The 22,828-nt window shown below is 48.5% G+C and overlaps 1 protein-coding gene across 5 annotated transcripts in view; it reads left to right on the forward strand.

Moving 5' to 3' along the window:
• DNMT3A (DNA methyltransferase 3 alpha) overlaps nucleotides 1–22,828 on the forward strand; it is a 179,460-nt gene that overhangs the window by 18,310 nt on the left and 138,322 nt on the right. For 3 of the 5 annotated variants that reach the window (XM_069973236.1, XM_069973239.1, XM_069973241.1), the window contains exons 2-3: nucleotides 8,861–9,106; nucleotides 18,134–18,238. In XM_069973236.1, coding sequence (XP_069829337.1) covers nucleotides 9,032–9,106; nucleotides 18,134–18,238 — 180 coding nt within the window. In that variant the 5' untranslated portion in view covers nucleotides 8,861–9,031. Of the gene's footprint in view, nucleotides 1–1,431; nucleotides 2,126–2,183; nucleotides 2,274–8,860; nucleotides 9,107–18,133; nucleotides 18,239–22,828 lie in introns of those variants that run through there. The other 2 variants (XM_069973237.1, XM_069973238.1) reach the window with 2 other exon arrangements.

Below are 22,828 nucleotides of genomic sequence, written 5' to 3' on the forward strand. Positions count from 1 at the left end.
TCACTGCCTGGTATATATACCTATATTAGATCACTGCCTACTATATATACACCTATATTAGATCACTGCCTGGTATATATACCTATATTATATCACTGTCTACTATATACACCTATATTATATCACTGCCTGGTATATATACCTATATTATATCACTGCCTACTATATATACACCTTAATTATATCACTGCCTGGTATATATACCTATATTATATCACTGCCTACTATATATACACCTATATTATATCACTGCCTACTATATACACCTATATTATATCACTGCCTACTATATACACCTATATTATATCACTGCCTGGTATATACATCTATATTATATCACTGCCTACTATATATACCTATATTATATCACTGCCTGGTATATATACACCTATATTATATCACTGCCTGGTATATACACCTATATTATATCACTGCCTACTATATACACCTATATTATATCACTGCCTACTATATACACCTATATTATATCACTGCCTGGTATATACATCTATATTATATCACTGCCTACTATATATACCTATATTATATCACTGCCTGCTATATATACACCTATATTATATCACTGCCTACTATATACACCTATATTATATCACTGCCTGGTATATATACCTATATTATATCACTGCCTACTATATACACCTATATTATATCACTGCCCACTATATACACCTATATTATATCACTGTCTACTATATACACCTATATTATATCACTGCCTGGTATATATACCTATATTATATCACTGCCTGGTATATATACCTATATTATATCACTGCCTGGTATATATACTTATATTATATCACTGCCTGGTATATATACCTATATTATATCACTGCCTGGTATATATACCTATATTATATCACTGCCTGGTATATATACCTATATTATATCACTGCCTGGTATATATACCTATATTATATCACTACCTTGTATATACACCTTTATTATATCACTGCCTACTATATATACACCTTTATTATATCACTGCCTGGTATATACACCTATAATATATCACTGTCTGGTATATATACACCTATATTATATCACTACCTTGTATATACACCTATAATATATCACTGCCTACTGTATACACCTATATTATATCACTGTCTACTATATACACCTATATTATATCACTGCCTGGTATATACACCTCTATTATATCACTGCCTGGTATATACACCTATATTATATCACTGCCTACTATATATACCTATATTATATCACTACCTGGTATATACACCTATATTATATCACTGCCTGGTATATACACCTATATTATATCACTGTCTACTATATATACACCTCTCTCCCAGCTGTCCCAGCCAATCATTGCACACAAGAAGGGTCACATGACGCATGTGTGACTCCTAGGCAACGGGAAGAGCTCTCTCAGCCAGTCATTATACACAAGAATGTAGTCAGGGTGGACCTGAGGAGGCGGGGCCTGACCTCTAATAGATTGCAGGCGGGTGCTGGGGCCTGACTACTTCCAGCTGACAGAGGCGGGGCCAGACCACTGACAGATGACAAGGAGGGGCGTGGCCTGACTACTGGCTCATGACAGGGAGGTGTATGGCCTCACTACTTCCAGCTGACAGGGGTTGGCCTGACCACTGACAGATAAAGGGAGGGGTGTGGCCTAACTAAGGACAGATGAGAGGGAGGGGTGTGGCCTGACTAATTCCAGCTGACAATTATGGGCAGGGTGGGGCCTGACCACTGACAGATGACAGGAAGGGGTGTGGCCTGACTATTTCTAGCTGCCAGTTAGGGGCGGGGCCTGACCACTGACACATGACATGGAGGGGCGTGGCCTGACTACCTCCAGCTGACAGTTAGGGACACAGCCTGACCACTGACAGAAAGGGGCGTGGCCTGATTACCCCAGCTGACAGCTAGAGGCGGGGCCTGACAACTGACAGATAACAGGGACTGACAGGGAGAATTGTTCTCACTCCGGGAATCCTGGGACTTTCCTGGGAATGTTACACTCAGGCTGTGACGTTTTGCCTTTTAACCCCCGGTCTCCCCGGCTGCCGCTCCTTCCTCCCTCTCACAGGAAGTGACTCCCTGAGCGGCAGCACGCTGTGCACTCTTAAAGGTACAGTAGGTCTTGTTGTCAGGTTAGTGTATGGACAGGCAGCGTCTGGGTGTGATACGAGCCGGCGCCTCACGTTCTCATCTGTTCCTGGAGGGTGTTGGTGTATTATATGCTATTACGTTACGGTCAGGACATTCCCCATGGATAGGTGTGTATGGGCTGATGTTTGTGGGCAGCCATTAACCCCTCACTTCCTGGCAGGGTTACACTGAGGTGAGTGACACCTGCATTCCTTACCTGCGGAGGGCCTGTAACCTGAGCCGCCACCGCCGGGTTATCCATTACCTGGGCCACATACATTCCTGTCCCCCGGAGCGGCCGCCTCACCTCACATTACAGCATGGAGAGGTATCACACCTCATGGGATTAGATACAGCAACTCAACAGACAATGTCACCTATCATAGGCCTAAATACAGCAGCCCAGAGAGTATCGCACATGATAGGCTTAGATACAGCAACTCAGCAGACAATATCACATATAATAGCTTAGATACACCAGCCCAGAGAGTATCGCACATGGTAGGCTTAGATACAGCAGCTGGTCTGTCAGTATCGCACACGGTAGGCTTAGATACAGCAGCTGGTCTGTCAGTATCGCACACGGTAGGCTTAGATACAGCAGCTGCGGTGTCAGTAGATGGAGGGGTAATTGCTGTGCACACTTCTCGCTGACATCAGCATTATGTGTGTACACAGCTCTGTATGATCCAGACTCCGCCCCTGTCCTCATATGTGTAAGGGGCGGGGTCAGTGCTGGGGCCACACACCTGGTGGGCTACTGAGCTCACAGTGTACCACCCCCCGAACAGGCAACAATCGAAAAATCGTTCATGTGTCGTTGATCGTTGATTTAGATCTGAACCTAAAATTATAATTAATGGCTCGCTGTAATTGCTTATTGTTCAATCAGAAGGAATAAACAATCGTAACTAACGACCATCGTTCTGTGTAATATGGTGAACGATTTCAGGTTAACAAACAATCTCGTTTAAAAACGTTTATCGTTAGTATATCACAGAAGTAACCCCCTCCCCCCGTACAGTATATCAGAAGTAACCCCCTCCCCCCGTACAGTATATCACAGAAGTAACCCCTCCCCCCATACAGAATATCACAGAAGTAACCCCCTCCCCCCGTACAGTATATCAGAAGTAACCCCCTCCCCCCGTACAGAATATCACAGAAGTAACCCCCTCCCCCCGTACAGAATATCACAGAAGTAACCCCCTTCCCCCATACAGTATATACAGAAGTAACCCCCTCCCCCCGTACAGTATATCACAGAAGTAACCCCCTCCCCCGTACAGAATATCACAGAAGTAACCCCCTCCCCCCGTACCGTATATCAGAAGTAACCTCCTCCCCCCGTACAGTATATACAGAAGTAACCTCCTCCCCTGTACAGTATATCACAGAAGTAACCCCCTCCCCCGTACAGAATATCACAGAAGTAACCCCCTCCCCCCGTACAGTATATCACAGAAGTAACCCCCCCCTCCCCCATACAGAATATCACAGAAGTAACCCCCTCCCCCCGTACAGTATATCACAAAAGTAACCTCCCTCCCCCGTACAGTATATCACAGAAGTAACCCCCTCCCCCTGTACAGTATATCACAGAAGTAACCCCTCCCCCGTACAGTATATACAGAAGTAACCCCCTCCCCCCGAACAGTATATCACAGAAGTAACCCCCCTCCCCCTGTACAGTATATCACAGAAGTAACCCCTCCCCCGTACAGTATATCACAGAAGTAACCCCCTCCCCCCGAACAGTATATCACAGAAGTAACCCCCCTCCCCCCGTACAGTATATACAGAAGTAACCCCCTCCCCTGTACAGTATATCACAGAAGTAACCCCCCTCCCCCCCCCCCGTACAGTATATACAGAATTAACCCCCCCCCCCCTGTACAGTATATACAGAAGTAACCCCCCTCCCCCCGTACAGTATATCACAGAAGTAACCCCCCTCCCCCCGTACAGTATATCACAGAAGTAACCCCCTCCCCCGTACAGTATATCACAGAAGTAACCTCCTCCCCCTGTACAGTATATCACAAAAGTAACCCCCTCCCCCCGTGCAGTATATACAGAAGTAACCCCTCCCCCCATACAGTATATACAGAAGTAACCCCCTCCCCCGTACAGTATATCACAGAAGTAACCCCCTCCCCCTGTACAGTATATCACAGAAGTAACCCCCTCCCCCCGTACAGTATATCACAGAAGTAACCCCCTCCCCCATACAGTATATCACAGAAGTAACCCCCTCCCCCTGTACAGTATATCACAGAAGTAGCCCCCTCCCCCCATACAGTATATACAGAAGTAACCCCCTCCCCCCCGTACAGTATATCACAAAAGTAACCCCCTCCCCCCGTGCAGTATATACAGAAGTAACCCCTCCCCCCATACAGTATATACAGAAGTAACCCCCTCCCCCGTACAGTATATCACAAAAGTAACCCCTCCCCCCATACAGTATATACAGAAGTAACCCCTCCCCCCATACAGTATATACAGAAGTAACCCCCTCCCCCCGTACAGTATATACAGAAGTAACCCTCCTCCCCCTGTACAGTATATCACAGAAGTAACCCCTCCCCCATACAGTATATACAGAAGTAACCTCCCTCCCCCCGTACAGTATATACAGAAGTAACCCCCTCCCCCCGTACAGTATATCACAGAAGTAACCCCCCCCCCCCCATACAGTATATACAGAAGTAACCCCCTCCCCCCGTACAGTATATCACAGAAGTAACCCCCCCCGGTACAGTATATGACAGAAGTAACCTCCTCCCCTGTACAGTATATCACAGAAGTAACCCCCTCCCCCCGTACAGTATATACAGAAGTAACCCCCTCCCCCCGAACAGTATATCACAGAAGTAACCCCCTCCCCCCATACAGTATATACAGAAGTAACCCCTCCCCCCATACAGTATATACAGAAGTAACCCCCTCCCCCCGTACAGTATATCACAGAAGTAACCCCCTCCCCCCGTACAGTGTATCACAGAAGTAACCCCCTCCCCCGTACAGTATATACAGAAATAACCCCCCTCCCCCCGTACAGTATATACAGAAGTAGCCCCCTCCCCCCGTACAGTATATACAGAAATAACCCCCCTCCCCCCGTACAGTATATACAGAAGTAACCCCCTCCCCCCGTACAGTATATCACAGAAGTAACCCCCTCCCCCCGTACAGTATATCAGAAGTAACCCCCTCCCCCCGTACAGTATATCAGAAGTAACCCCCTCCCCCCGTACAGTATATCAGAAGTAACCCCCTCCCCCCGTACAGTATATCAGAAGTAACCCCCCCCCTTACAGTATATACAGAAGTAACCCCCTCCCCCCGTACAGTATATCACAGAAGTAACCCCCTCCCCCCCGTGCAGTATATACAGAAGTAACCCCCTCCCCCCGTACAGTATATCACAGAAGTAACCCCTCCCCCCATACAGTATATACAGAAGTAACCCCCTCCCCCGTACAGTATATCACAGAAGTAACCCCTCCCCCCATACAGTATATACAGAAGTAACCCCTCCCCCCATACAGTATATACAGAAGTAACCCCCTCCCCCCGTACAGTATATACAGAAGTAACCCCCTCCCCCCATACAGTATATACAGAAGTAACCCCTCCCCCGTACAGTATATACAGAAGTAACCCCCTCCCCCCGTACAGTATACAACAGAAGTAACCCCCTCCCCCCGTACAGTATATACAGAAGTAACCCCCTCCCCCGTACAGTATACAACAGAAGTAACCCCTCCCCCCGTACAGTATATCACAGAAGTAACCCCCTCCCCCCGTACAGTATATCACAGAAATAACCCCCTCCCCCATACAGTATATCACAGAAGTAACCCCCTCCCCCCGTACAGTATATCACAGAAGTAACCCCCTCCCCCGTACAGTATATCACAGAAGTAACCCCCTCCCCCCATACAGTATATACAGAAGTAACCCCCTCCCCCCGTACAGTATATACAGAAGTAACCCCCTCCCCCCATACAGTATATACAGAAGTAACCCCCTCCCCCCGTACAGTATATACAGAAGTAACCCCCCTCCCCCCGTACACTCCCGGGCTGTATACTAGTTATCGGGGATCACTCCCGGGCTGTATACTAGTTATTGGGGGGTCACTCCTGGGCTGTATACTTGTTATCGGGGGTCACTCCCGGGCTGTATACTAGTTATCGGGGGTCACTCCCGGGCTGTATACTAGTTATCGGGGGTCACTCCCGGGCTGTATACTAGTTATTGGGGGGTCACTCCCGGGCTGTATACTAGTTATCGGGGGTCACTCCCGGGCTGTATACTAGTTATCGGGGGTCACTCCCGGGCTGTATACTAGTTATCGGGGGTCACTCTTGGGCTGTATACTAGTTATCGGGGGTCACTCCCGGGCTGTATACTAGTTATCGGGGGTCACTGCCGGGCTGTATACTAGTTATCGGGGGTCACTCCCGGGCTGTATACTAGTTATCGGGGGTCACTCCTGTATACTAGTTATTGGGCGTCACTCCTGTATACTAGTTATCGGGGGTCTCTCCCGGGCTGTATACTAGTTATCGGGGGTCACTCCTGTATACTGTATACTAGTTATCGGGGTCACTACTGTATACTGTATTCTAGTTATCGGGGTTCACTCTCGGGCTGTATACTAGTTATCGGGGGTCACTTCCCGGCTGTATACTAGTTATCGGGGGGGGGGGGGGGGTAGGGGGGTAGGGGGGTCACTACCAGACTGTATACTCGTTATCGGGGGTCTTGTATACTGTATACTAGTTATTGGGGGTCACTCCTGTATACTAGTTATTGGGCGTCACTCCTGTATACTAGTTATCGGGGGTCACTCCCCGGCTGTATACTAGTTATCGGGGGTCACTCCTGTATACTAGTTATTGGGCGTCACTCCTGTATACTAGTTATCGGGGGTCACTCCCGGGCTGTATACTAGTTATCGGGGGTCTCTCCCAGGCTGTATACTAGTTATCGGGGGTCTTGTATACTGTATACTAGTTATTGGGGGTCACTCCCCGGCTGTATACTAGTTATCGGGGGTCACTCCTGTATACTAGTTATTGGGCGTCACTCCTGTATACTAGTTATCGGGGGTCACTCCCGGGCTGTATACTAGTTATCGGGGGTCACTGCCGGGCTGTATACTAGTTATCGGGGGTCACTGCCGGGCTGTATACTAGTTATCGGGGGTCACTCCCGGGCTGTATACTAGTTATCGGGGGTCACTCCCGGGCTGTATACTAGTTATCGGGGGTCACTGCCGGGCTGTATACTAGTTATCGGGGGTCACTCCCGGGCTGTATACTAGTTATTGGGGATCACTCCCGGGCTGTATACTAGTTATCGGGGGTCACTCCCGGGCTGTATACTAGTTATCGGGGGTCACTCCCGGGCTGTATACTAGTTATCGGGGGTCACTCCTGTATACTGTATACTAGTTATCGGGGTCACTACTGTATACTGTATTCTAGTTATCGGGGTTCACTCTCGGGCTGTATACTAGTTATCGGGGGTCACTTCCCGGCTGTATACTAGTTATCGGGGGGGGGGGGGGTAGGGGGGTAGGGGGGTCACTACCAGACTGTATACTCGTTATCGGGGGTCTTGTATACTGTATACTAGTTATTGGGGGTCACTCCCCGGCTGTATACTAGTTATCGGGGGTCACTCCTGTATACTAGTTATTGGGCGTCACTCCTGTATACTAGTTATCGGGGGTCACTCCTGTATACTAGTTATCGGGGGTCACTCCCGGGCTGTATACTAGTTATCGGGGGTCACTCCTGTATACTAGTTATTGGGCGTCACTCCTGTATACTAGTTATCGGGGGTCACTCCCGGGCTGTATACTAGTTATCGGGGGTCACTCCCGGGCTGTATACTAGTTATCGGGGGTCACTGCCGGGCTGTATACTAGTTACCGGGGGTCACTCCCGGGCTGTATACTAGTTATCGGGGGTCACTCCTGTATACTAGTTATCGGGCGTCACTCCTGTATACTAGTTATCGGCGGGTCACTCCTGTATACTAGTTATCGGGGGTCACTCCCGGGCTGTATACTAGTTATCCGGGGTCACTGCCGGGCTGTATACTAGTTATCGGGGGTCACTCCCGGGCTGTATACTAGTTATCGGGGGTCACTCCCGGGCTGTATACTAGTTATCGGGGGTCACTCCCGGGCTGTATACTAGTTATCGGGGGTCAGTCCCGGGCTGTATACTAGTTATCGGGGGTCACTCCGGGGCTGTATACTAGTTATCGGGGGTCACTCCGGGGCTGTATACTAGTTATCTGGGGGTCACTCCTGTATACTGTATACTAGTCATCGGCGGGTCACTCCTGCACTGTATACTAGTTATCGGGGGTCACTCCTGTATACTGTATACTAGTTATCGGGGGGGTCACTCCTGCACTGTATCCTAGTTATTGGGGGTCACTTCCCGGCTGTATACTAGTTATCGGGCGTCACTACTGTATACTAGCTATATACTATTTGGGGGTGCAGATGGTCGGGGGACGCCTCTTGTCCGTAGCACGGCTGCCGTCACGTTGTCTCTCTGATAAATCTTCCCCTGTAATTTTCATTGATGAGTCTCCAGGCAGCATGTAGCGTGATCCCTGGGTGCTGTGTTCTAGGATGTGGCGGATTTCGTGCTGATACAATGTTTCTTCTGCGTTTTTATAGGACAAAGCAGGAAGATCTGAGGACTCGGCCACCCCACACGCCCTCCACCTGCTGCGCTCCTTCCCCCTGAGGTCATTCACAGGGTCGTTGTGTCTTACCCTCGGATTGTTCCATCTTCTCCTGAGGATTGTGTCACCTCCCCCGACCGTGGATATACGGGAACCCTTCCCAATGATGCTGTCCAATGGTACTATACTCAACACCAGCAACTCCGACCCGGACACAGACGCCCTCCAGCCCCACAAGGTGAGAGGTGACACAGAGCATTGTCTATAGACAGGACTAGCTGTATACAATGTATCTGGGGTCCAGGCTGTAGAGCTCACAGAGCATTGTCTATAGACAGGACTAGCTATGTACAATGTATGTGGGGTCCAGGCTGTAGAGCTCACAGAGCATTTCTATAGACAGGACTAGCTGTATACAATGTATCTGGGGTCCAGGCTGTAGAGCTCACAGAGCATTGTCTATACACAGCACCAGCTATATACAATGTATCAGTCTGGAGTCCAGGCTGTAGAGCTCACAGAGCATTGTTTATAGACAGGACTAGCTGTATAGAATGTATCAGTCTGGATTCCAGGCTTTAAAGCTCACAGAGCATTGTCTATAGACAGGACTAGCTATGTACAATGTATCAGTCTGGGGTCGAGGCTGTAGAGCTTACAGAGCATTGTCCACACTGGATACAGTTGTTACAGCTCTGCCATTTGCATACACTATAGCAGAGAGAAGCCTCTTGTGGATCCAACGTATATAATGATTTTCCTTCCCAAGCCGCCACCTATGGGTTCTCCTGGAGCTCGTACATTGTGCAGACGCCGCTCTCACTCCTGACACTCACTTCTTCATACCCTGAAGGTTAGAAAACCAAGCTGGGAGTTTCCCTGTAAGACACAGCCGTTACGTATAATGAGGCGTCTACAGTACAGGTGTGTAACCCAGGAGGATTAGCGGCTGTATAGTCAATGTAGAGAAGATGCAGAACCTCCTATGACCTTCTCCAGCCCTCTTGGAATAACCCAGCTTGGCCTTCCTAGCTCAGACTACATGTGCTTGACCTATCTGTGACCTGAGGATCAGGCATTCCCAGAGGAGGACCTGAGAATGGGACTATCCCAGAGGAGGACCTGAGGATCAGGCTATGCCAGAGGAGGATCTGAGAATGGGACTATCCCAGAGGAGGACCTGAGAATGGGACTATCCCAGAGGAGGATCTGAGAATGGGACTATCCCAGAGGAGGACCTGAGGATCAGGCTATGCCAGAGGAGGACCTGAGAATGGGACTATCCCAGAGGAGGACCTGAGAATGGGACTATCCCAGAGGAGGATCTGAGAATGGGACTATCCCAGAGGAGGACCTGAGGATCAGGCTATGCCAGAGGAGGACCTGAGAATGGGACTATCCCAGAGGAGGACCTGAGGATCAGGCTATGCCAGAGGAGGACCTGAGAATGGGACTATCCCAGAGGAGGACCTGAGAATGGGACTATCCCAGAGGAGGATCTGAGAATGGGACTATCCCAGAGGAGGACCTGAGGATCAGGCTATCCCAGAGGAGGACCTGAGAATGGGACTATCCCAGAGGAGGATCTGAGAATGGGACTATCCCAGAGGAGGACCTGAGGATCAGGCTATGCCAGAGGAGGACCTGAGAATGGGACTATCCCAGAGGAGGACCTGAGGATCAGGCTATGCCAGAGGAGGACCTGAGAATGGGACTATCCCAGACTAGGACCTGAGGATCAGGCTATGCCAGAGGAGGACCTGAGAATGGGACTATCCCAGAGGAGGACCTGAGAATGGGACTATCCCAGAGGAGGACCTGAGGATCAGGCTATGCCAGAGGAGGACCTGAGAATGGGACTATCCCAGAGGAGGACCTGAGAATGGGACTATCCCAGAGGAGGACCTGAGGATCAGGCTATGCCAGAGGAGGACCTGAGAATGGGACTATCCCAGAGGAGGACCTGAGAATGGGACTATCCCAGAGGAGGACCTGAGGATCAGGCTATCCCAGAGGAGGACCTGAGGATCAGGCTATGCCAGAGGAGGACCTGAGAATGGGACTATCCCAGGGGAGGATCTGAAGATCAGGCTATGCCAGAGGAGGACCTGAGAATGGGACTATCCCAGAGGAGGACCTGAGAATGGGACTATCCCAGAGGAGGACCTGAGAATGGGACTATCCCAGAGGAGGACCTGAGAATGGGACTATCCCAGAGGAGGACCTGAGAATGGGACTATCCCAGACTAGGACCTGAGGATCAGGCTATGCCAGAGGAGGACCTGAGGATCAGGCTATGCCAGAGGGGGACCTGAGAATGGGACTATCCCAGAGGAGGACCTGAGAATGGGACTATCCCAGAGGATGACCTGAGGATCAGGCTATCCCAGAGGAGGACCTAAGGATCAGGCTATGCTAGAGGAGGACCTGAGGATCAGGCTATGCCAGAGGAGGACCTGAGAATGGGACTATCCCAGAGGAGGACCTGAGAATGGGACTATCCCAGAGGAGGACCTGAGAATGGGACTATCCCAGAGGAGGACCTGAGAATGGGACTATCCCAGAGGAGGACCTGAGAATGGGACTATCCCAGAGGAGGACCTGAGAATGGGACTATCCCAGAGGAGGACCTGAGAATGGGACTATCCCAGAGGAGGACCTGAGGATCAGGCTATGCCAGAGGAGGACCTGAGGATCAGGCTATGCCAGAGGAGGACCCGAGAATGGGACTATCCCAGAGGAGGACCTGAGGATCAGGCTATGCCAGAGGAGGACCTGAGGATCAGGCTATGCCAGAGGAGGACCTGAGAATGGGACTATCCCAGAGGAGGACCCGAGGATCAGGCTATGCCCGAGGAGGACCTGAGGATCAGGCTATGCCAGAGGAGGACCAGAGAATGGGACTATCCCAGAGGAGGACCCGAGGATCAGGCTATGCCAGAGGAGGACCTGAGGATCAGGCTATTCCAGAGGAGGACCTGAGGATCAGGCTATTCCAGAGGAGGACCTGAAGATCAGGCTATGCCAGAGGAGGACCTGAGGATCAGGCTATCCCAGAGGAGGACCTGAGAATGGGACTATCCCAGAGGAGGACCTGAGAATGGGACTATCCCAGAGGAGGACCTGAGAATGGGACTATCCCAGAGGAGGACCTGAGAATGGGACTATCCCAGAGGAGGACCTGAGAATGGGACTATCCCAGAGGAGGACCTGAGGATCAGGCTATGCCAGAGGAGGACCTGAGGATCAGGCTATCCCAGAGGAGGACCTGAGAATGGGACTATCCCAGAGGAGGACCTGAGAATGGGACTATCCCAGAGGAGGACCTGAGGATCAGGCTATGCCAGAGGAGGACCTGAGAATGGGACTATCCCAGAGGAGGACCTGAGGATCAGGCTATGCCAGAGGAGGACCTGAGGATCAGGCTATGCCAGAGGAGGACCAGAGAATGGGACTATCCCAGAGGAGGACCCGAGGATCAGGCTATGCCCGAGGAGGACCTGAGGATCAGGCTATGCCAGAGGAGGACCTGAGGATCAGGCTATTCCAGAGGAGGACTTGAGGATCAGGCTATGCCAGAGGAGGACCTGAGGATCAGGCTATGCCAGAGGAGGACCTGAGGATCAGGCTATTCCAGAGGAGGACCTGAGGATCAGGCTATTCCAGAGGAGGACCTGAGGATCAGGCTATGCCAGAGGAGGACCTGAGGATCAGGCTATTCCAGAGGAGGACCTGAGGATCAGGCTATGCCAGAGGAGGACCTGAGGATCAGGCTATTCCAGAGGAGGACCCGAGAATGGGACTATCCCAGAGGAGGACCTGAGGATCAGGCTATGCCAGAGGAGAACCTGAGGATCAGGCTATGCCAGAGGAGGACCTGAGGATCAGGCTATGCCAGAGGAGGACCTGAGAATGGGACTATCCCAGAGGAGGACCTGAGGATCAGGCTATGCCAGAGGAGGACCTGAGGATCAGGCTATGCCAGAGGAGGACCTGAGAATGGGACTATCCCAGGGGAGGACCTGAAGATCAGGCTATGCCAGAGGAGGACCTGAGGATCAGGCTATGCCAGAGGAGGACCTGAGAATGGGACTATCCCAGGGGAGGACCTGAAGATCAGGCTATGATGTAGCAGTGCTGAGTATGTTATATTTTCGGGCTGTATTATGATGAGCAGAAGCTACTAGGATTACCTGCAGTCCTATGTGACACCACACATTATACACATGTCACATGGCGGTCTGAGCTCTGCTACATCTGTACCGCATGATATGTGCGCAGCTCCACTCTCTTGCTTGCTGGCGTTGGGCTTTCTCCTGGCAGTCGAGAGGTTACAGTAAAAGGAAAATGTAAAGCTGACTAGTGTAGGTGGTGGGTGGAGGAGACGGCCAGATGTTTGACACAGCTGCCAAATTCACCGCAGGGCTCACCAGTGCCGTAAACCCTCTCCATTAACCGCCACATATGTTTCCCATTATCCAGATATTTACACGTCACCTGCCAATGCCGCTTTGTGCTGGGAGAATAAAGGCGGCTTGTGCACCGGGCGGGTCACTTTGGTCCACGTTACAGTATAACCCCCTCCCCTGTCCTATAGATTCTCGGCATCCCGTGTACGGGGCGTGCTGTATGTGAATGGGGTCCTCTATATGTGTTCACTGTGCTCTGTATGTGTCTGAGGTGTTATATAAAGGGGTCTCCTGGATGTGTCTAAGGTGTTATATACAGAGGTCCCCTGTATGTGTATGAGGTGTTATATAAAGGGGTCTCCTGTATATGTATGAGGTGTTATAAAAAGGGGTCCCCGGTATGTGTACCAGGGTCCCTTCTGTCCTCTCTGTGCACCAGGGTCTCCTCTATCCTCTCTGTGCACCAGGGTCCCTTCTGTCCTCTCTGTACACCAGGGTCTCCTCTGTCCTCTCTGTGCACCATGGTCTCCTCTGTCCTCTCTGTGCACCAGGGTCCCTTCTGTCCTCTCTGTGCACCAGGGTCTCCTCTGTCCTCTCTGTGCACCAGGGTCCCTTCTGTCCTCTCTGTGCACCAGGGTCTCCTCTGTCCTCTCTGTGCACCAGGGTCTCCTCTGTCCTCTCTGTGCACCAGGGTCTCCTCTGTCCTCTCTGTGCACCAGGATCTCCTCTGTCCTCTCTGTGCACCAGGGTCTCCTCTGTCCTCTCTGTGCACCATGGTCTCCTCTGTCCTCTCTGTGCACCAGGGTCTTCTCTGTCTTCTCTGTGCACCAGGGTCCCTTCTGTCCTCTCTGTGCACCAGGGTCCCTTCTGTCCTCTATGTGCACCAGGGTCCCTTCTGTCCTCTCTGTGCACCAGGGTCTCCTCTGTCCTCTCTGTGCACCATGGTCTCCTCTGTCCTCTCTGTGCACCAGGGTCTCCTCTGTCCTCTCTGTGCACCAGGGTCTCCTCTGTCCTCTCTGTGCACCAGGGTCTCCTCTGTCCTCTCTGTGCACCAGGGTCCCTTCTGTCCTCTCTGTGCACCATGGTCCCTTCTGTCCTCTCTGTGCACCATGGTCTCCTCTGTCCTCTCTGTACACCAGGGTCTCCTCTGTCCTCTCTGTGCACCATGGTCCCTTCTGTCCTCTCTGTGCACCAGGGTCTCCTCTGTCCTCTCTGTGCACCAGGGTCTCCTCTGTCCTCTCTGTGCACCAGGGACCCTTCTGTCCTCTCTGTGCACCAGGGTCCCTTCTGTCCTCTCTGTGCACCAGGGTCTCCTCTGTCCTCTCTGTGCACCAGGGTCTCCTCTGTCCTCTCTGTGCACCAGGGTCCCTTCTGTCCTCTCTGTGCACCATGGTCCCTTCTGTCCTCTCTGTGCACCATGGTCTCCTCTGTCCTCTCTGTACACCAGGGTCTCCTCTGTCCTCTCTGTGCACCATGGTCCCTTCTGTCCTCTCTGTGCACCAGGGTCTCCTCTGTCCTCTCTGTGCACCAGGGTCTCCTCTGTCCTCTCTGTGCACCAGGGTCTCCTCTGTCCTCTCTGTGCACCAGGGTCTCCTCTGTCCTCTCTGTGCACCAGGGTCTCCTCTGTCCTCTCTGTGCACCATGGTCCCTTCTGTCCTCTCTGTGCACCATGGTCTCCTCTGTCCTCTCTGTGCACCAGGGTCTCCTCTGTCCTCTCTGTGCACCAGGGTCTCCTCTGTCCTCTCTGTGCACCATGGTCCCTTCTGTCCTCTCTGTGCACCAGGGTCTCCTCTGTCCTCTATGTGCACCAGGGTCTCCTCTGTCCTCTCTGTGCACCATGGTCTGCCATCTTTATCCCCCCACCTTCCCAGTTCTGCTTACAGCTGGTGCGTCTCATCCTGATACATGAGCGCTGCTCTTGGAGTCAGATGTTATAGAGCTGCACTCTGGAGGTGTGGTTTCCATCGGCCTCTCAGGGGCTCTGTTACCTGGTTTGACTCCACATTGCAGTGAAGAGTTAGCTGGTGGAGAGCCAAAAGTAGAAGCTGAGTGTGAGAGAGCATAGAAACCTCCCTGGAGAAAGCAAAAGTGCATGAGGGTGGAGATGGATAGGTCAGAGAGGAGTGAAGTAATAAAAGATGCTTATACACACAACATAGTAAGCAACTGCTAGTGTGTAAGAGATGAGAGGAGGTGAGTGAGGAGTAACCAGAAGTGTGTAAGAGATGAGAGAAGGTGAGTGAGGAGTAACCAGAAGTGTGTAAGAGATGAGAGACGGTAGGTGAGGAGTAACCAGAAGTGTGTAAGAGATGAGAGAAGGTGAGTGAGGAGTAACCAGAAGTGTGTAAGAGATGAGAGAAGGTGAGTGAGGAGTAACCAGAAGTGTGTAAGAGATGAGAGAAGGTGAGTGAGGAGTAACCGGAAGTGTGTAAGAGATGAGAGACGGTGAGTGAGGAGTAACCAGAAGTGTGTAAGAGATGAGAGACGGTAGGTGAGGAGTAACCGGAAGTGTGTAAGAGATGAGAGAAGGTGAGTGAGGAGTAACCAGAAGTGTGTAAGAGATGAGAGACGGTGAGTGAGGAGTAACCGGAAGTGTGTAAGAGATGAGAGACGGTAGGTGAGGAGTAACCGGAAGTGTGTAAGAGATGAGAGAAGGTGAGTGAGGAGTAACCAGAAGTGTGTAAGAGATTAGAGATGGTGAGTGAGGAGTAACCAGAAGTGTGTAAGAGATTAGAGATGGTGAGTGAGGAGTAACCAGAAGTGTGTAAGAGATTAGAGATGGTGAGTGAGGAGTAACCAGAAGTGTGTAAGAGATGAGAGACTGTGAGTGAGGAGTAACCAGAAGAGTGTAGGAGGTGAGTGTAAGGATGAATGAGGACAGTTAAGGGAAGCAGGGTCACAAAACTTAGGCTAGGTTCACACTGCGTTTTCAGCATCCGTTTAACGCAAAAAACGCATGAAAAACGCATGAAAAACGGATTGCAAAAAACGGATTCATTTGTGTGCATCCGTTTTTCCATTGACTTCCATTATAAAAAAAAACGGATCCGTTTTTTTTGGCGGACCAAAACGGACCAAAAAACGTTGCTGACCCTATTTTTCTGGACGTTAAAAAAAACGGATCCGTTAAACGGATGCTGAAAACGCAGTGTGAACCTAGCCTTAATAGAGTAATACACGTTATATGTATTGTGGCCCTTGGGTGTAGTATGGTCTGGTAGTGTGGCCCTGGGACAGGAAAGGGTTGCACTCATCTTACTGAGTGTGTATTGCAGATCTTGGGGAAGACAGATATAAATGCCTTTATATCTGTCCATTGTGTATGTGAGTATATGATGTAAGTAAGAGGTGAGTGTCCTCACTATGAGCACTGCAAAACACTATACTATAAACCCAGCTCTTCCCGGTGCAGATACGTCCTTGTGATCCTTTTCTCGGTTGAGATGAGTCCTTGTGGTTCTTTTCTCTGTGGAGACGAGTCCTTGTGGTTCTTTTCTCTGTGGAGACGAGTCCTTGTGGTTCTTTTCTTGGTGGAGATGAGTCCTTGTGGTTCTTTTCTTGGTGGAGATGAGTCCTTGGGGTTCTTTTCTTGGTGGAGACGAGTCCTTGTGGTTCTTCTGTCGGTGGAGACAAGTCCTTGTGATTTTTCTGTTAGTGGACACAAGTCCTTGTGGTTCTTCTGTCGGCGGTGACAAGTCCTTGAGGTTCTTCTGTCAAGGGAGACAAGTTCTTGAGGTTCTTCTGTTGGTGGAGACGAGTCCTTGTGGTTCTTCTGTTGGTGGAGACGAGTCCTTGTGGTTCTTCTGTTGGTGGAGACAAGTCCTTGTGGTTCTTCTGTTGGTGGAGACAAGTTCTTGAGGTTCTTCTGTTGGTGGAGACGAGTCCTTGTGGTTCTTCTGTTGGTGGAGACAAGTTCTTGTGGTTCTTCTGTTGGTGGAGACAAGTTCTTGTAGTTCTTCTGTTGGTGGAGATGAGTCCTTGTGGTTCTTTTGTTGGTGGAGACAAGTTCTTGTGGTTCTTCTGTTGGTGGAGACAAGTTCTTGTAGTTCTTCTGTTGGTGGAGACAAGTTCTTGTGGTTCTTCTGTTGGTGGAGACAAGTTCTTGTAGTTCTTCTGTTGGTGGAGACAAGTTCTTGTGGTTCTTCTGTTGGTGGAGACAAGTTCTTGTAGTTCTTCTGTTGGTGGAGATGAGTCCTTGTGGTTCTTTTGTTGGTGGAGACAAGTCCTTGTGGTTCTTCTGTTGGTGGAGACAAGTCCTTGTGGTTCTTCTGTTGGCGGAGACAAGTTCTTGAGGTTCTTCTGTTGGTGGAGACAAGTTCTTGTAGTTCTTCTCTCAGTGGAGACGAGTCCTTGTTGTTCTATTCTCTATCCGTGTCCTTCTCGATTAACCAAATTTTACGGACTATTGCTGAGTGCCTGAGGAAATGCAATTCAGCATGTTCTCTCAGAGCCGAGGACACTTGTTGCCATTCCCTTTAAATAACTAATAAAGACAATGAGTGGCACGTGGCTCCCCGCTGATCCTGTGCGCAGACTTGTGCTGACTCGCTTCTATCGCTTCTTCTACCGGAGGAAGGGCAGAACACTTCACACACGTCAGGAGATTTTACTCTCTCTTCTTAAAGACACACTGTCACATTTCCAGGTGAGGTAATAGTAGTAAGGAATGGGCTACAGGTGAAGGTGATGTCCAGAGAAGCCTGGAGACACAGTGTGACATGTACAAAGACCCCAGGGTCCTAGACACTGTATAATATATAACCAGGTGAAATGATGTCATGTCCTGGACTGTATACTCACCCCCCACCCCCCACCGCACCCTTATCTGATGAATCTCTGATATTTCTCATCACCAGGGAGAAGATGACGCCAAGGATCAGAAGAGCAGAGAGGACAGGCAGGATGTTGGGGGGTCCATGAAGAAAGTTGGTCGTCCAGGCAGGAGGCGGAAACAGGAAATGGTGAGTCCAGTTATTCTTTTCCATACGGTTTTCCACATGCCAGGCATATGACAGCTGTCTGTGATGGTGGCCAGCTGTTTCCCCAGCTGGTTGTCTCACTTTGAGTAGATTATGATTTGAGTCCTATGATGTATGTGGCCGGAGTCCTAGTGTAATGATGGGTGGAGTTAGCTAAGGTTCCATGACCTTCGCTATCCATTGACCTCCACTGCCATATCTGGAGACCTCATCATTGGATGGTTGTCACTCCTCACATGTTATCCACTGTCCATTAACCTCCACCGCCATATCTGGAGACCTCATCGATGGATGGTTGTCACTCTCCACACCTTATCCACTGTCCATAAACTTCGGCTGCAATATCTGGAGACCTCATCCATGGATGGTTGTCACTCTCCACATCTTATCCACTGTCCATTAACCTCCACCGCCATATCTGGGGATCTCGACCATCGATGTGTAAACCACATGACCTGGACACTTGAGAGCGCCGTCACATTTTCTGTCCTTATATCCCTTTTATCCTTTGTTTCAGTGGTTTCATGTCATGGCACCTGAAAGACCAGAAATGAGTCTAGTGAGGACGGGGATGGGAGTTCTGTCTGGGTTCTTCTTTAAGTCCATGAGTTGACATCTAGTTTTTTAGAGTTCTTATAATGTTCTGTAAAAGCCAAGTAACCTACTGTATGGTTGCCATGACTGCTCCTCGTGGGCGTTTCCTCTAGCCATGCCAAGGCCCTGATTGGTAGATGGACCTGGCGATGTAATAATCAGGAGGCTCATGATGAATCTCCGCACATTTCAGTAGGGTTGCCCCTTGGTAGTCTTAGCTTGGTGTAGAAGCTGTGTTGGTCGTCCCTGGTGGGTGAGGGGACTCTTTAGAGTTGTTTCTTTGCTGTATTCATTGGTCCGACCTGTGTATTGCACTCTGTGTGTGACTAAATAATGATCCAGTTAATTTGTGGAGTAATTAAAGCTGGATACGTTATTAAGTGTAGCTGAGTCATGACCGCGCTGCGGCTGCACTGACATAGTTTCTGTTCCAAGTAGAAAAGGTTATGAACTCAGCTCCAGCTTGATGCTCATGATTTATGCAGTTCAGCTGGCATCCATATTCACTGGTTGTCTTGCTGCTTACCCGACATTACCTCTGTCACCTGAACTGGTCTGCCCTTACCTGTACTCCTAGGGGGACATTTATTAAGGTTTTCGGCGTATCTTTAAGAGAAAAAAATGCTGAATGCCGTTCCGCCCCCTCCACACCCCCTCCCCGGCGTACCTGGCGGAAAGAGCTGATTTGTGAATATTTTATTCACAAATCAGCCATTTTGCTAATAAAATATTTGCAAATCGGCTCTTTCCGCCAAAAAAAAAAAAAAAAAGATACGCCGGATGATACATGTCCCCCCTAGTGTAGTCTGTACACCTGAAGTATATCACCTGGTATTACCTGAACCCCTAGTGCAGTGTGTACACCTGTACTATATCACCTATTATTACCTGTATTCTATAGTTTAGTCTGTACACCTGTACTATATCACCTGGTATTACCTGTATCCTGTAGTGTAGTGTGTATACACCTGTACTATATCACATAATATTACCTGTATCCTGTAATGTGTACACCTGTGCTATAACACCTGGTATTACCCTGTATCCTATAGTGTAGTGTGTACACCTGTACTATATCACCTCGTGTTAGCTGTATTCTGTAGTGTAGTGTGTACACCTGTACTGTATTACCTGGTACTACCTGTATCCTGTAGTGTAATGTGTACACCTGTACTGTATCACCTGGTGTTACCTGTATCCTATAGTGTAGTGTGTAAAAATGTACTATATAACCTGGTGTTACCTGTATCATGTAGTGTAGTGTGTGCACCTGTACTATATCACCTAGTATTACCTGTATCCTGTAGTGTAGTCTGTGCACCTGTACTATATCACCTAGTATTACCTGTATCCTGTAGGGTAGTGTTTACACCTATACTATATCACCTGGTATTACCTGTATCCTGTAGTGTAGTGTGTATACACCTGTACTATATCACCTAGTATTACCTGTATCCTGTAGGGTAGTGTGTACACCTGTACTATATCACCTAGTATTACCTGTATCCTGTAGGGTACTGTGTACACCTGTGCTATAACACCTGGTGTTTCCTGTATCCTATAGTGTAGTGTGTACACCTGTACTATATCACCTCACTTTACCTGTATTCTGTACTGTATTACCTGTATCTTGTAGTGTAGTGTGTACACCTGTACTATATTACCTGTATCCTGTAGTGTAGTGTGTACACCTGTACTATATTACCTGTATCCTGTAGGGAAGTCTGTACTACTGTACTATATAACCTGATATTACCTGTATTCTGTAGTGTAATCTTTATACTTGTACTATATCACCTTGTGCTACCTGTATCCTGTAGTGTAGTGTGTACACCTGTACTATGTCACCTGGTTTTACCTGTATTCTGCAGTTTAGTCTGTTCACCTGAACTATATTACCTGGTATTACCTGTATCCTGTAGTGTAGTCTGTACACCTGTACTATATCACCTTGCACTACCTCTATCCTGTAGTGTAGTCTGTACACCTGTACTATATAACCTGGTATTACCTGTATCCTGTAGTGTGTACACCTGTACTATATCACCTGGTATTACCTGTATCCTGTAGTGTGTACACCTGAACGTATTATCTGTATCATGTAGTGTAGTGTTTACACCTGAACAATATTACTTTGTGTTACCTGTATCCTGTAGTAAAGTTTATACACCTGTACTATATCACCTGGTATTACCTTTATCCTGTAGTGTAGTGTGTACACCTGTACTATATTACCTGTATTCTGTAGTATAGTGTGTACACCTGTACTATATTACCTGTATCCTGTAGTGAAGTCTGTACACATATACTATATCACCTGATATTACCTGTATTGTGTAGTGTAGTCTGTACACCTGTACGGTATTACCTGATATTACCTGTATCCTGTAGTGTAGTGTGTACACCTGTACTGCATCACTTTGTGTTACTTGTATTCTGTAGTATAGTGTGTACACCTGTAGTATACCACCTGGTATTACCTGTATTGTGTAGTGTGTACACCTATGCTATATCACCTGGTATTACCTGTATCCTATAGTATAGTGTGTACACCTGTGCTATATCACCTTGCACTACCTCTATCCTGTAGTGTAGTCTGTACACCTGTACTATATCACCTGGTATTACCTGTATCCTGTAGTGTAGTCTGTACACCTGTACTACATCACCTTGCACTACCTCTATCCTGTAGTGTAGTCTGTACACCTGTACTATATCACCTGGTATTACTTGTATCCTATAGTATAGTGTGTACACCTGTACGATATCACCTGTTATTACCTGTATTCTGTAGTATAGTGTGTACACCTGTACTATATCACCTGTATCCTGTAGTGTAGTGTGTACACCTGTACTATATCAACTGGTATTACCTGTATTCTGTAGTGTAGTCCGTACACCTATACTAAATCACATAGTATTACCTGTATCCTGTAGTGAAGGGTGTACACCTGTACTATATAACCTGTATCCTGTAGTGTAGTCTGTACACCTGTGCTATATCACCTGGCATTACCTTTATCCTGTAGTTTAAATTGTACACCTGTGCTCTATTACCTGGTATTACCTGTATCCTAAAGTGTAGAGTGTACACCTGTACCATATCACCTGGTGTTACCTGTATTCTGTAGTGTAGTGTGCACACCTGATATTACCTGTGTTCTGTATTGTGTACACCTGTACTATATCATCTGATATTACCTAATTCCTATAGTGTAGTCTGTACACATGTTCTGTATAACCTGGTATCACATGTAACCTGTAGTGTAGTGTTTACACCTGTACTTACTATATCACCTGGTATTACCTGTATCCTGTAGTGTACAGTGTACACCTATACTGTATTACCTGTATCCTGTAGTGTGTACACCTGTAGTGTATTACCTGTGTTCTGTAGTTCTGTATTGTTTACACCTGTACTATATTACCTGTATTCTGTAGTGTAGGCTGTACACCTGTACTATATCACCTGGTGTTACCTGTATTCTGTAGTGTAGTGTGCACACCTGATATTACCTGTATCCTGTAATGTGTAGACCTGTACTTTATCACTTGGTATTAACTGTATCCTGTAGTGTAGTGTGTACACCTGTACTGTATTACCTGTGTTCTGTATTGTGTACACCTGTACTGTATCATCTGATATTACCTGATTCCTATAGTGTAGTCTGTACACATGTTCTGTATAACCTGGTAACACATGTAACCTGTAGTGTAGTGTTTACACCTGTACTTACTATATCACCTGGTATTACCTGTATCCTGTAGTGTAGAGTGTACACCTATACTGTATTACCTGTATCCTGTAGTGTAGTGTGTACACCTGTTCTGTATTGTGTACACCTGTACTATATTACCTGTATTCTGTAGTGTAGTCTGTACACCTGTACTATATCACCTGGTATCACCTGTATCCTGTAGTGTAGTGTGTACACCTGTACTGTATCACCTGTGTTCTGTATTGTGTACACCTGTACT

Source organism: Dendropsophus ebraccatus, chromosome 6 (genome assembly GCF_027789765.1).
Source record: "Dendropsophus ebraccatus isolate aDenEbr1 chromosome 6, aDenEbr1.pat, whole genome shotgun sequence".
Taxonomy (NCBI): domain Eukaryota; kingdom Metazoa; phylum Chordata; class Amphibia; order Anura; family Hylidae; genus Dendropsophus; species Dendropsophus ebraccatus.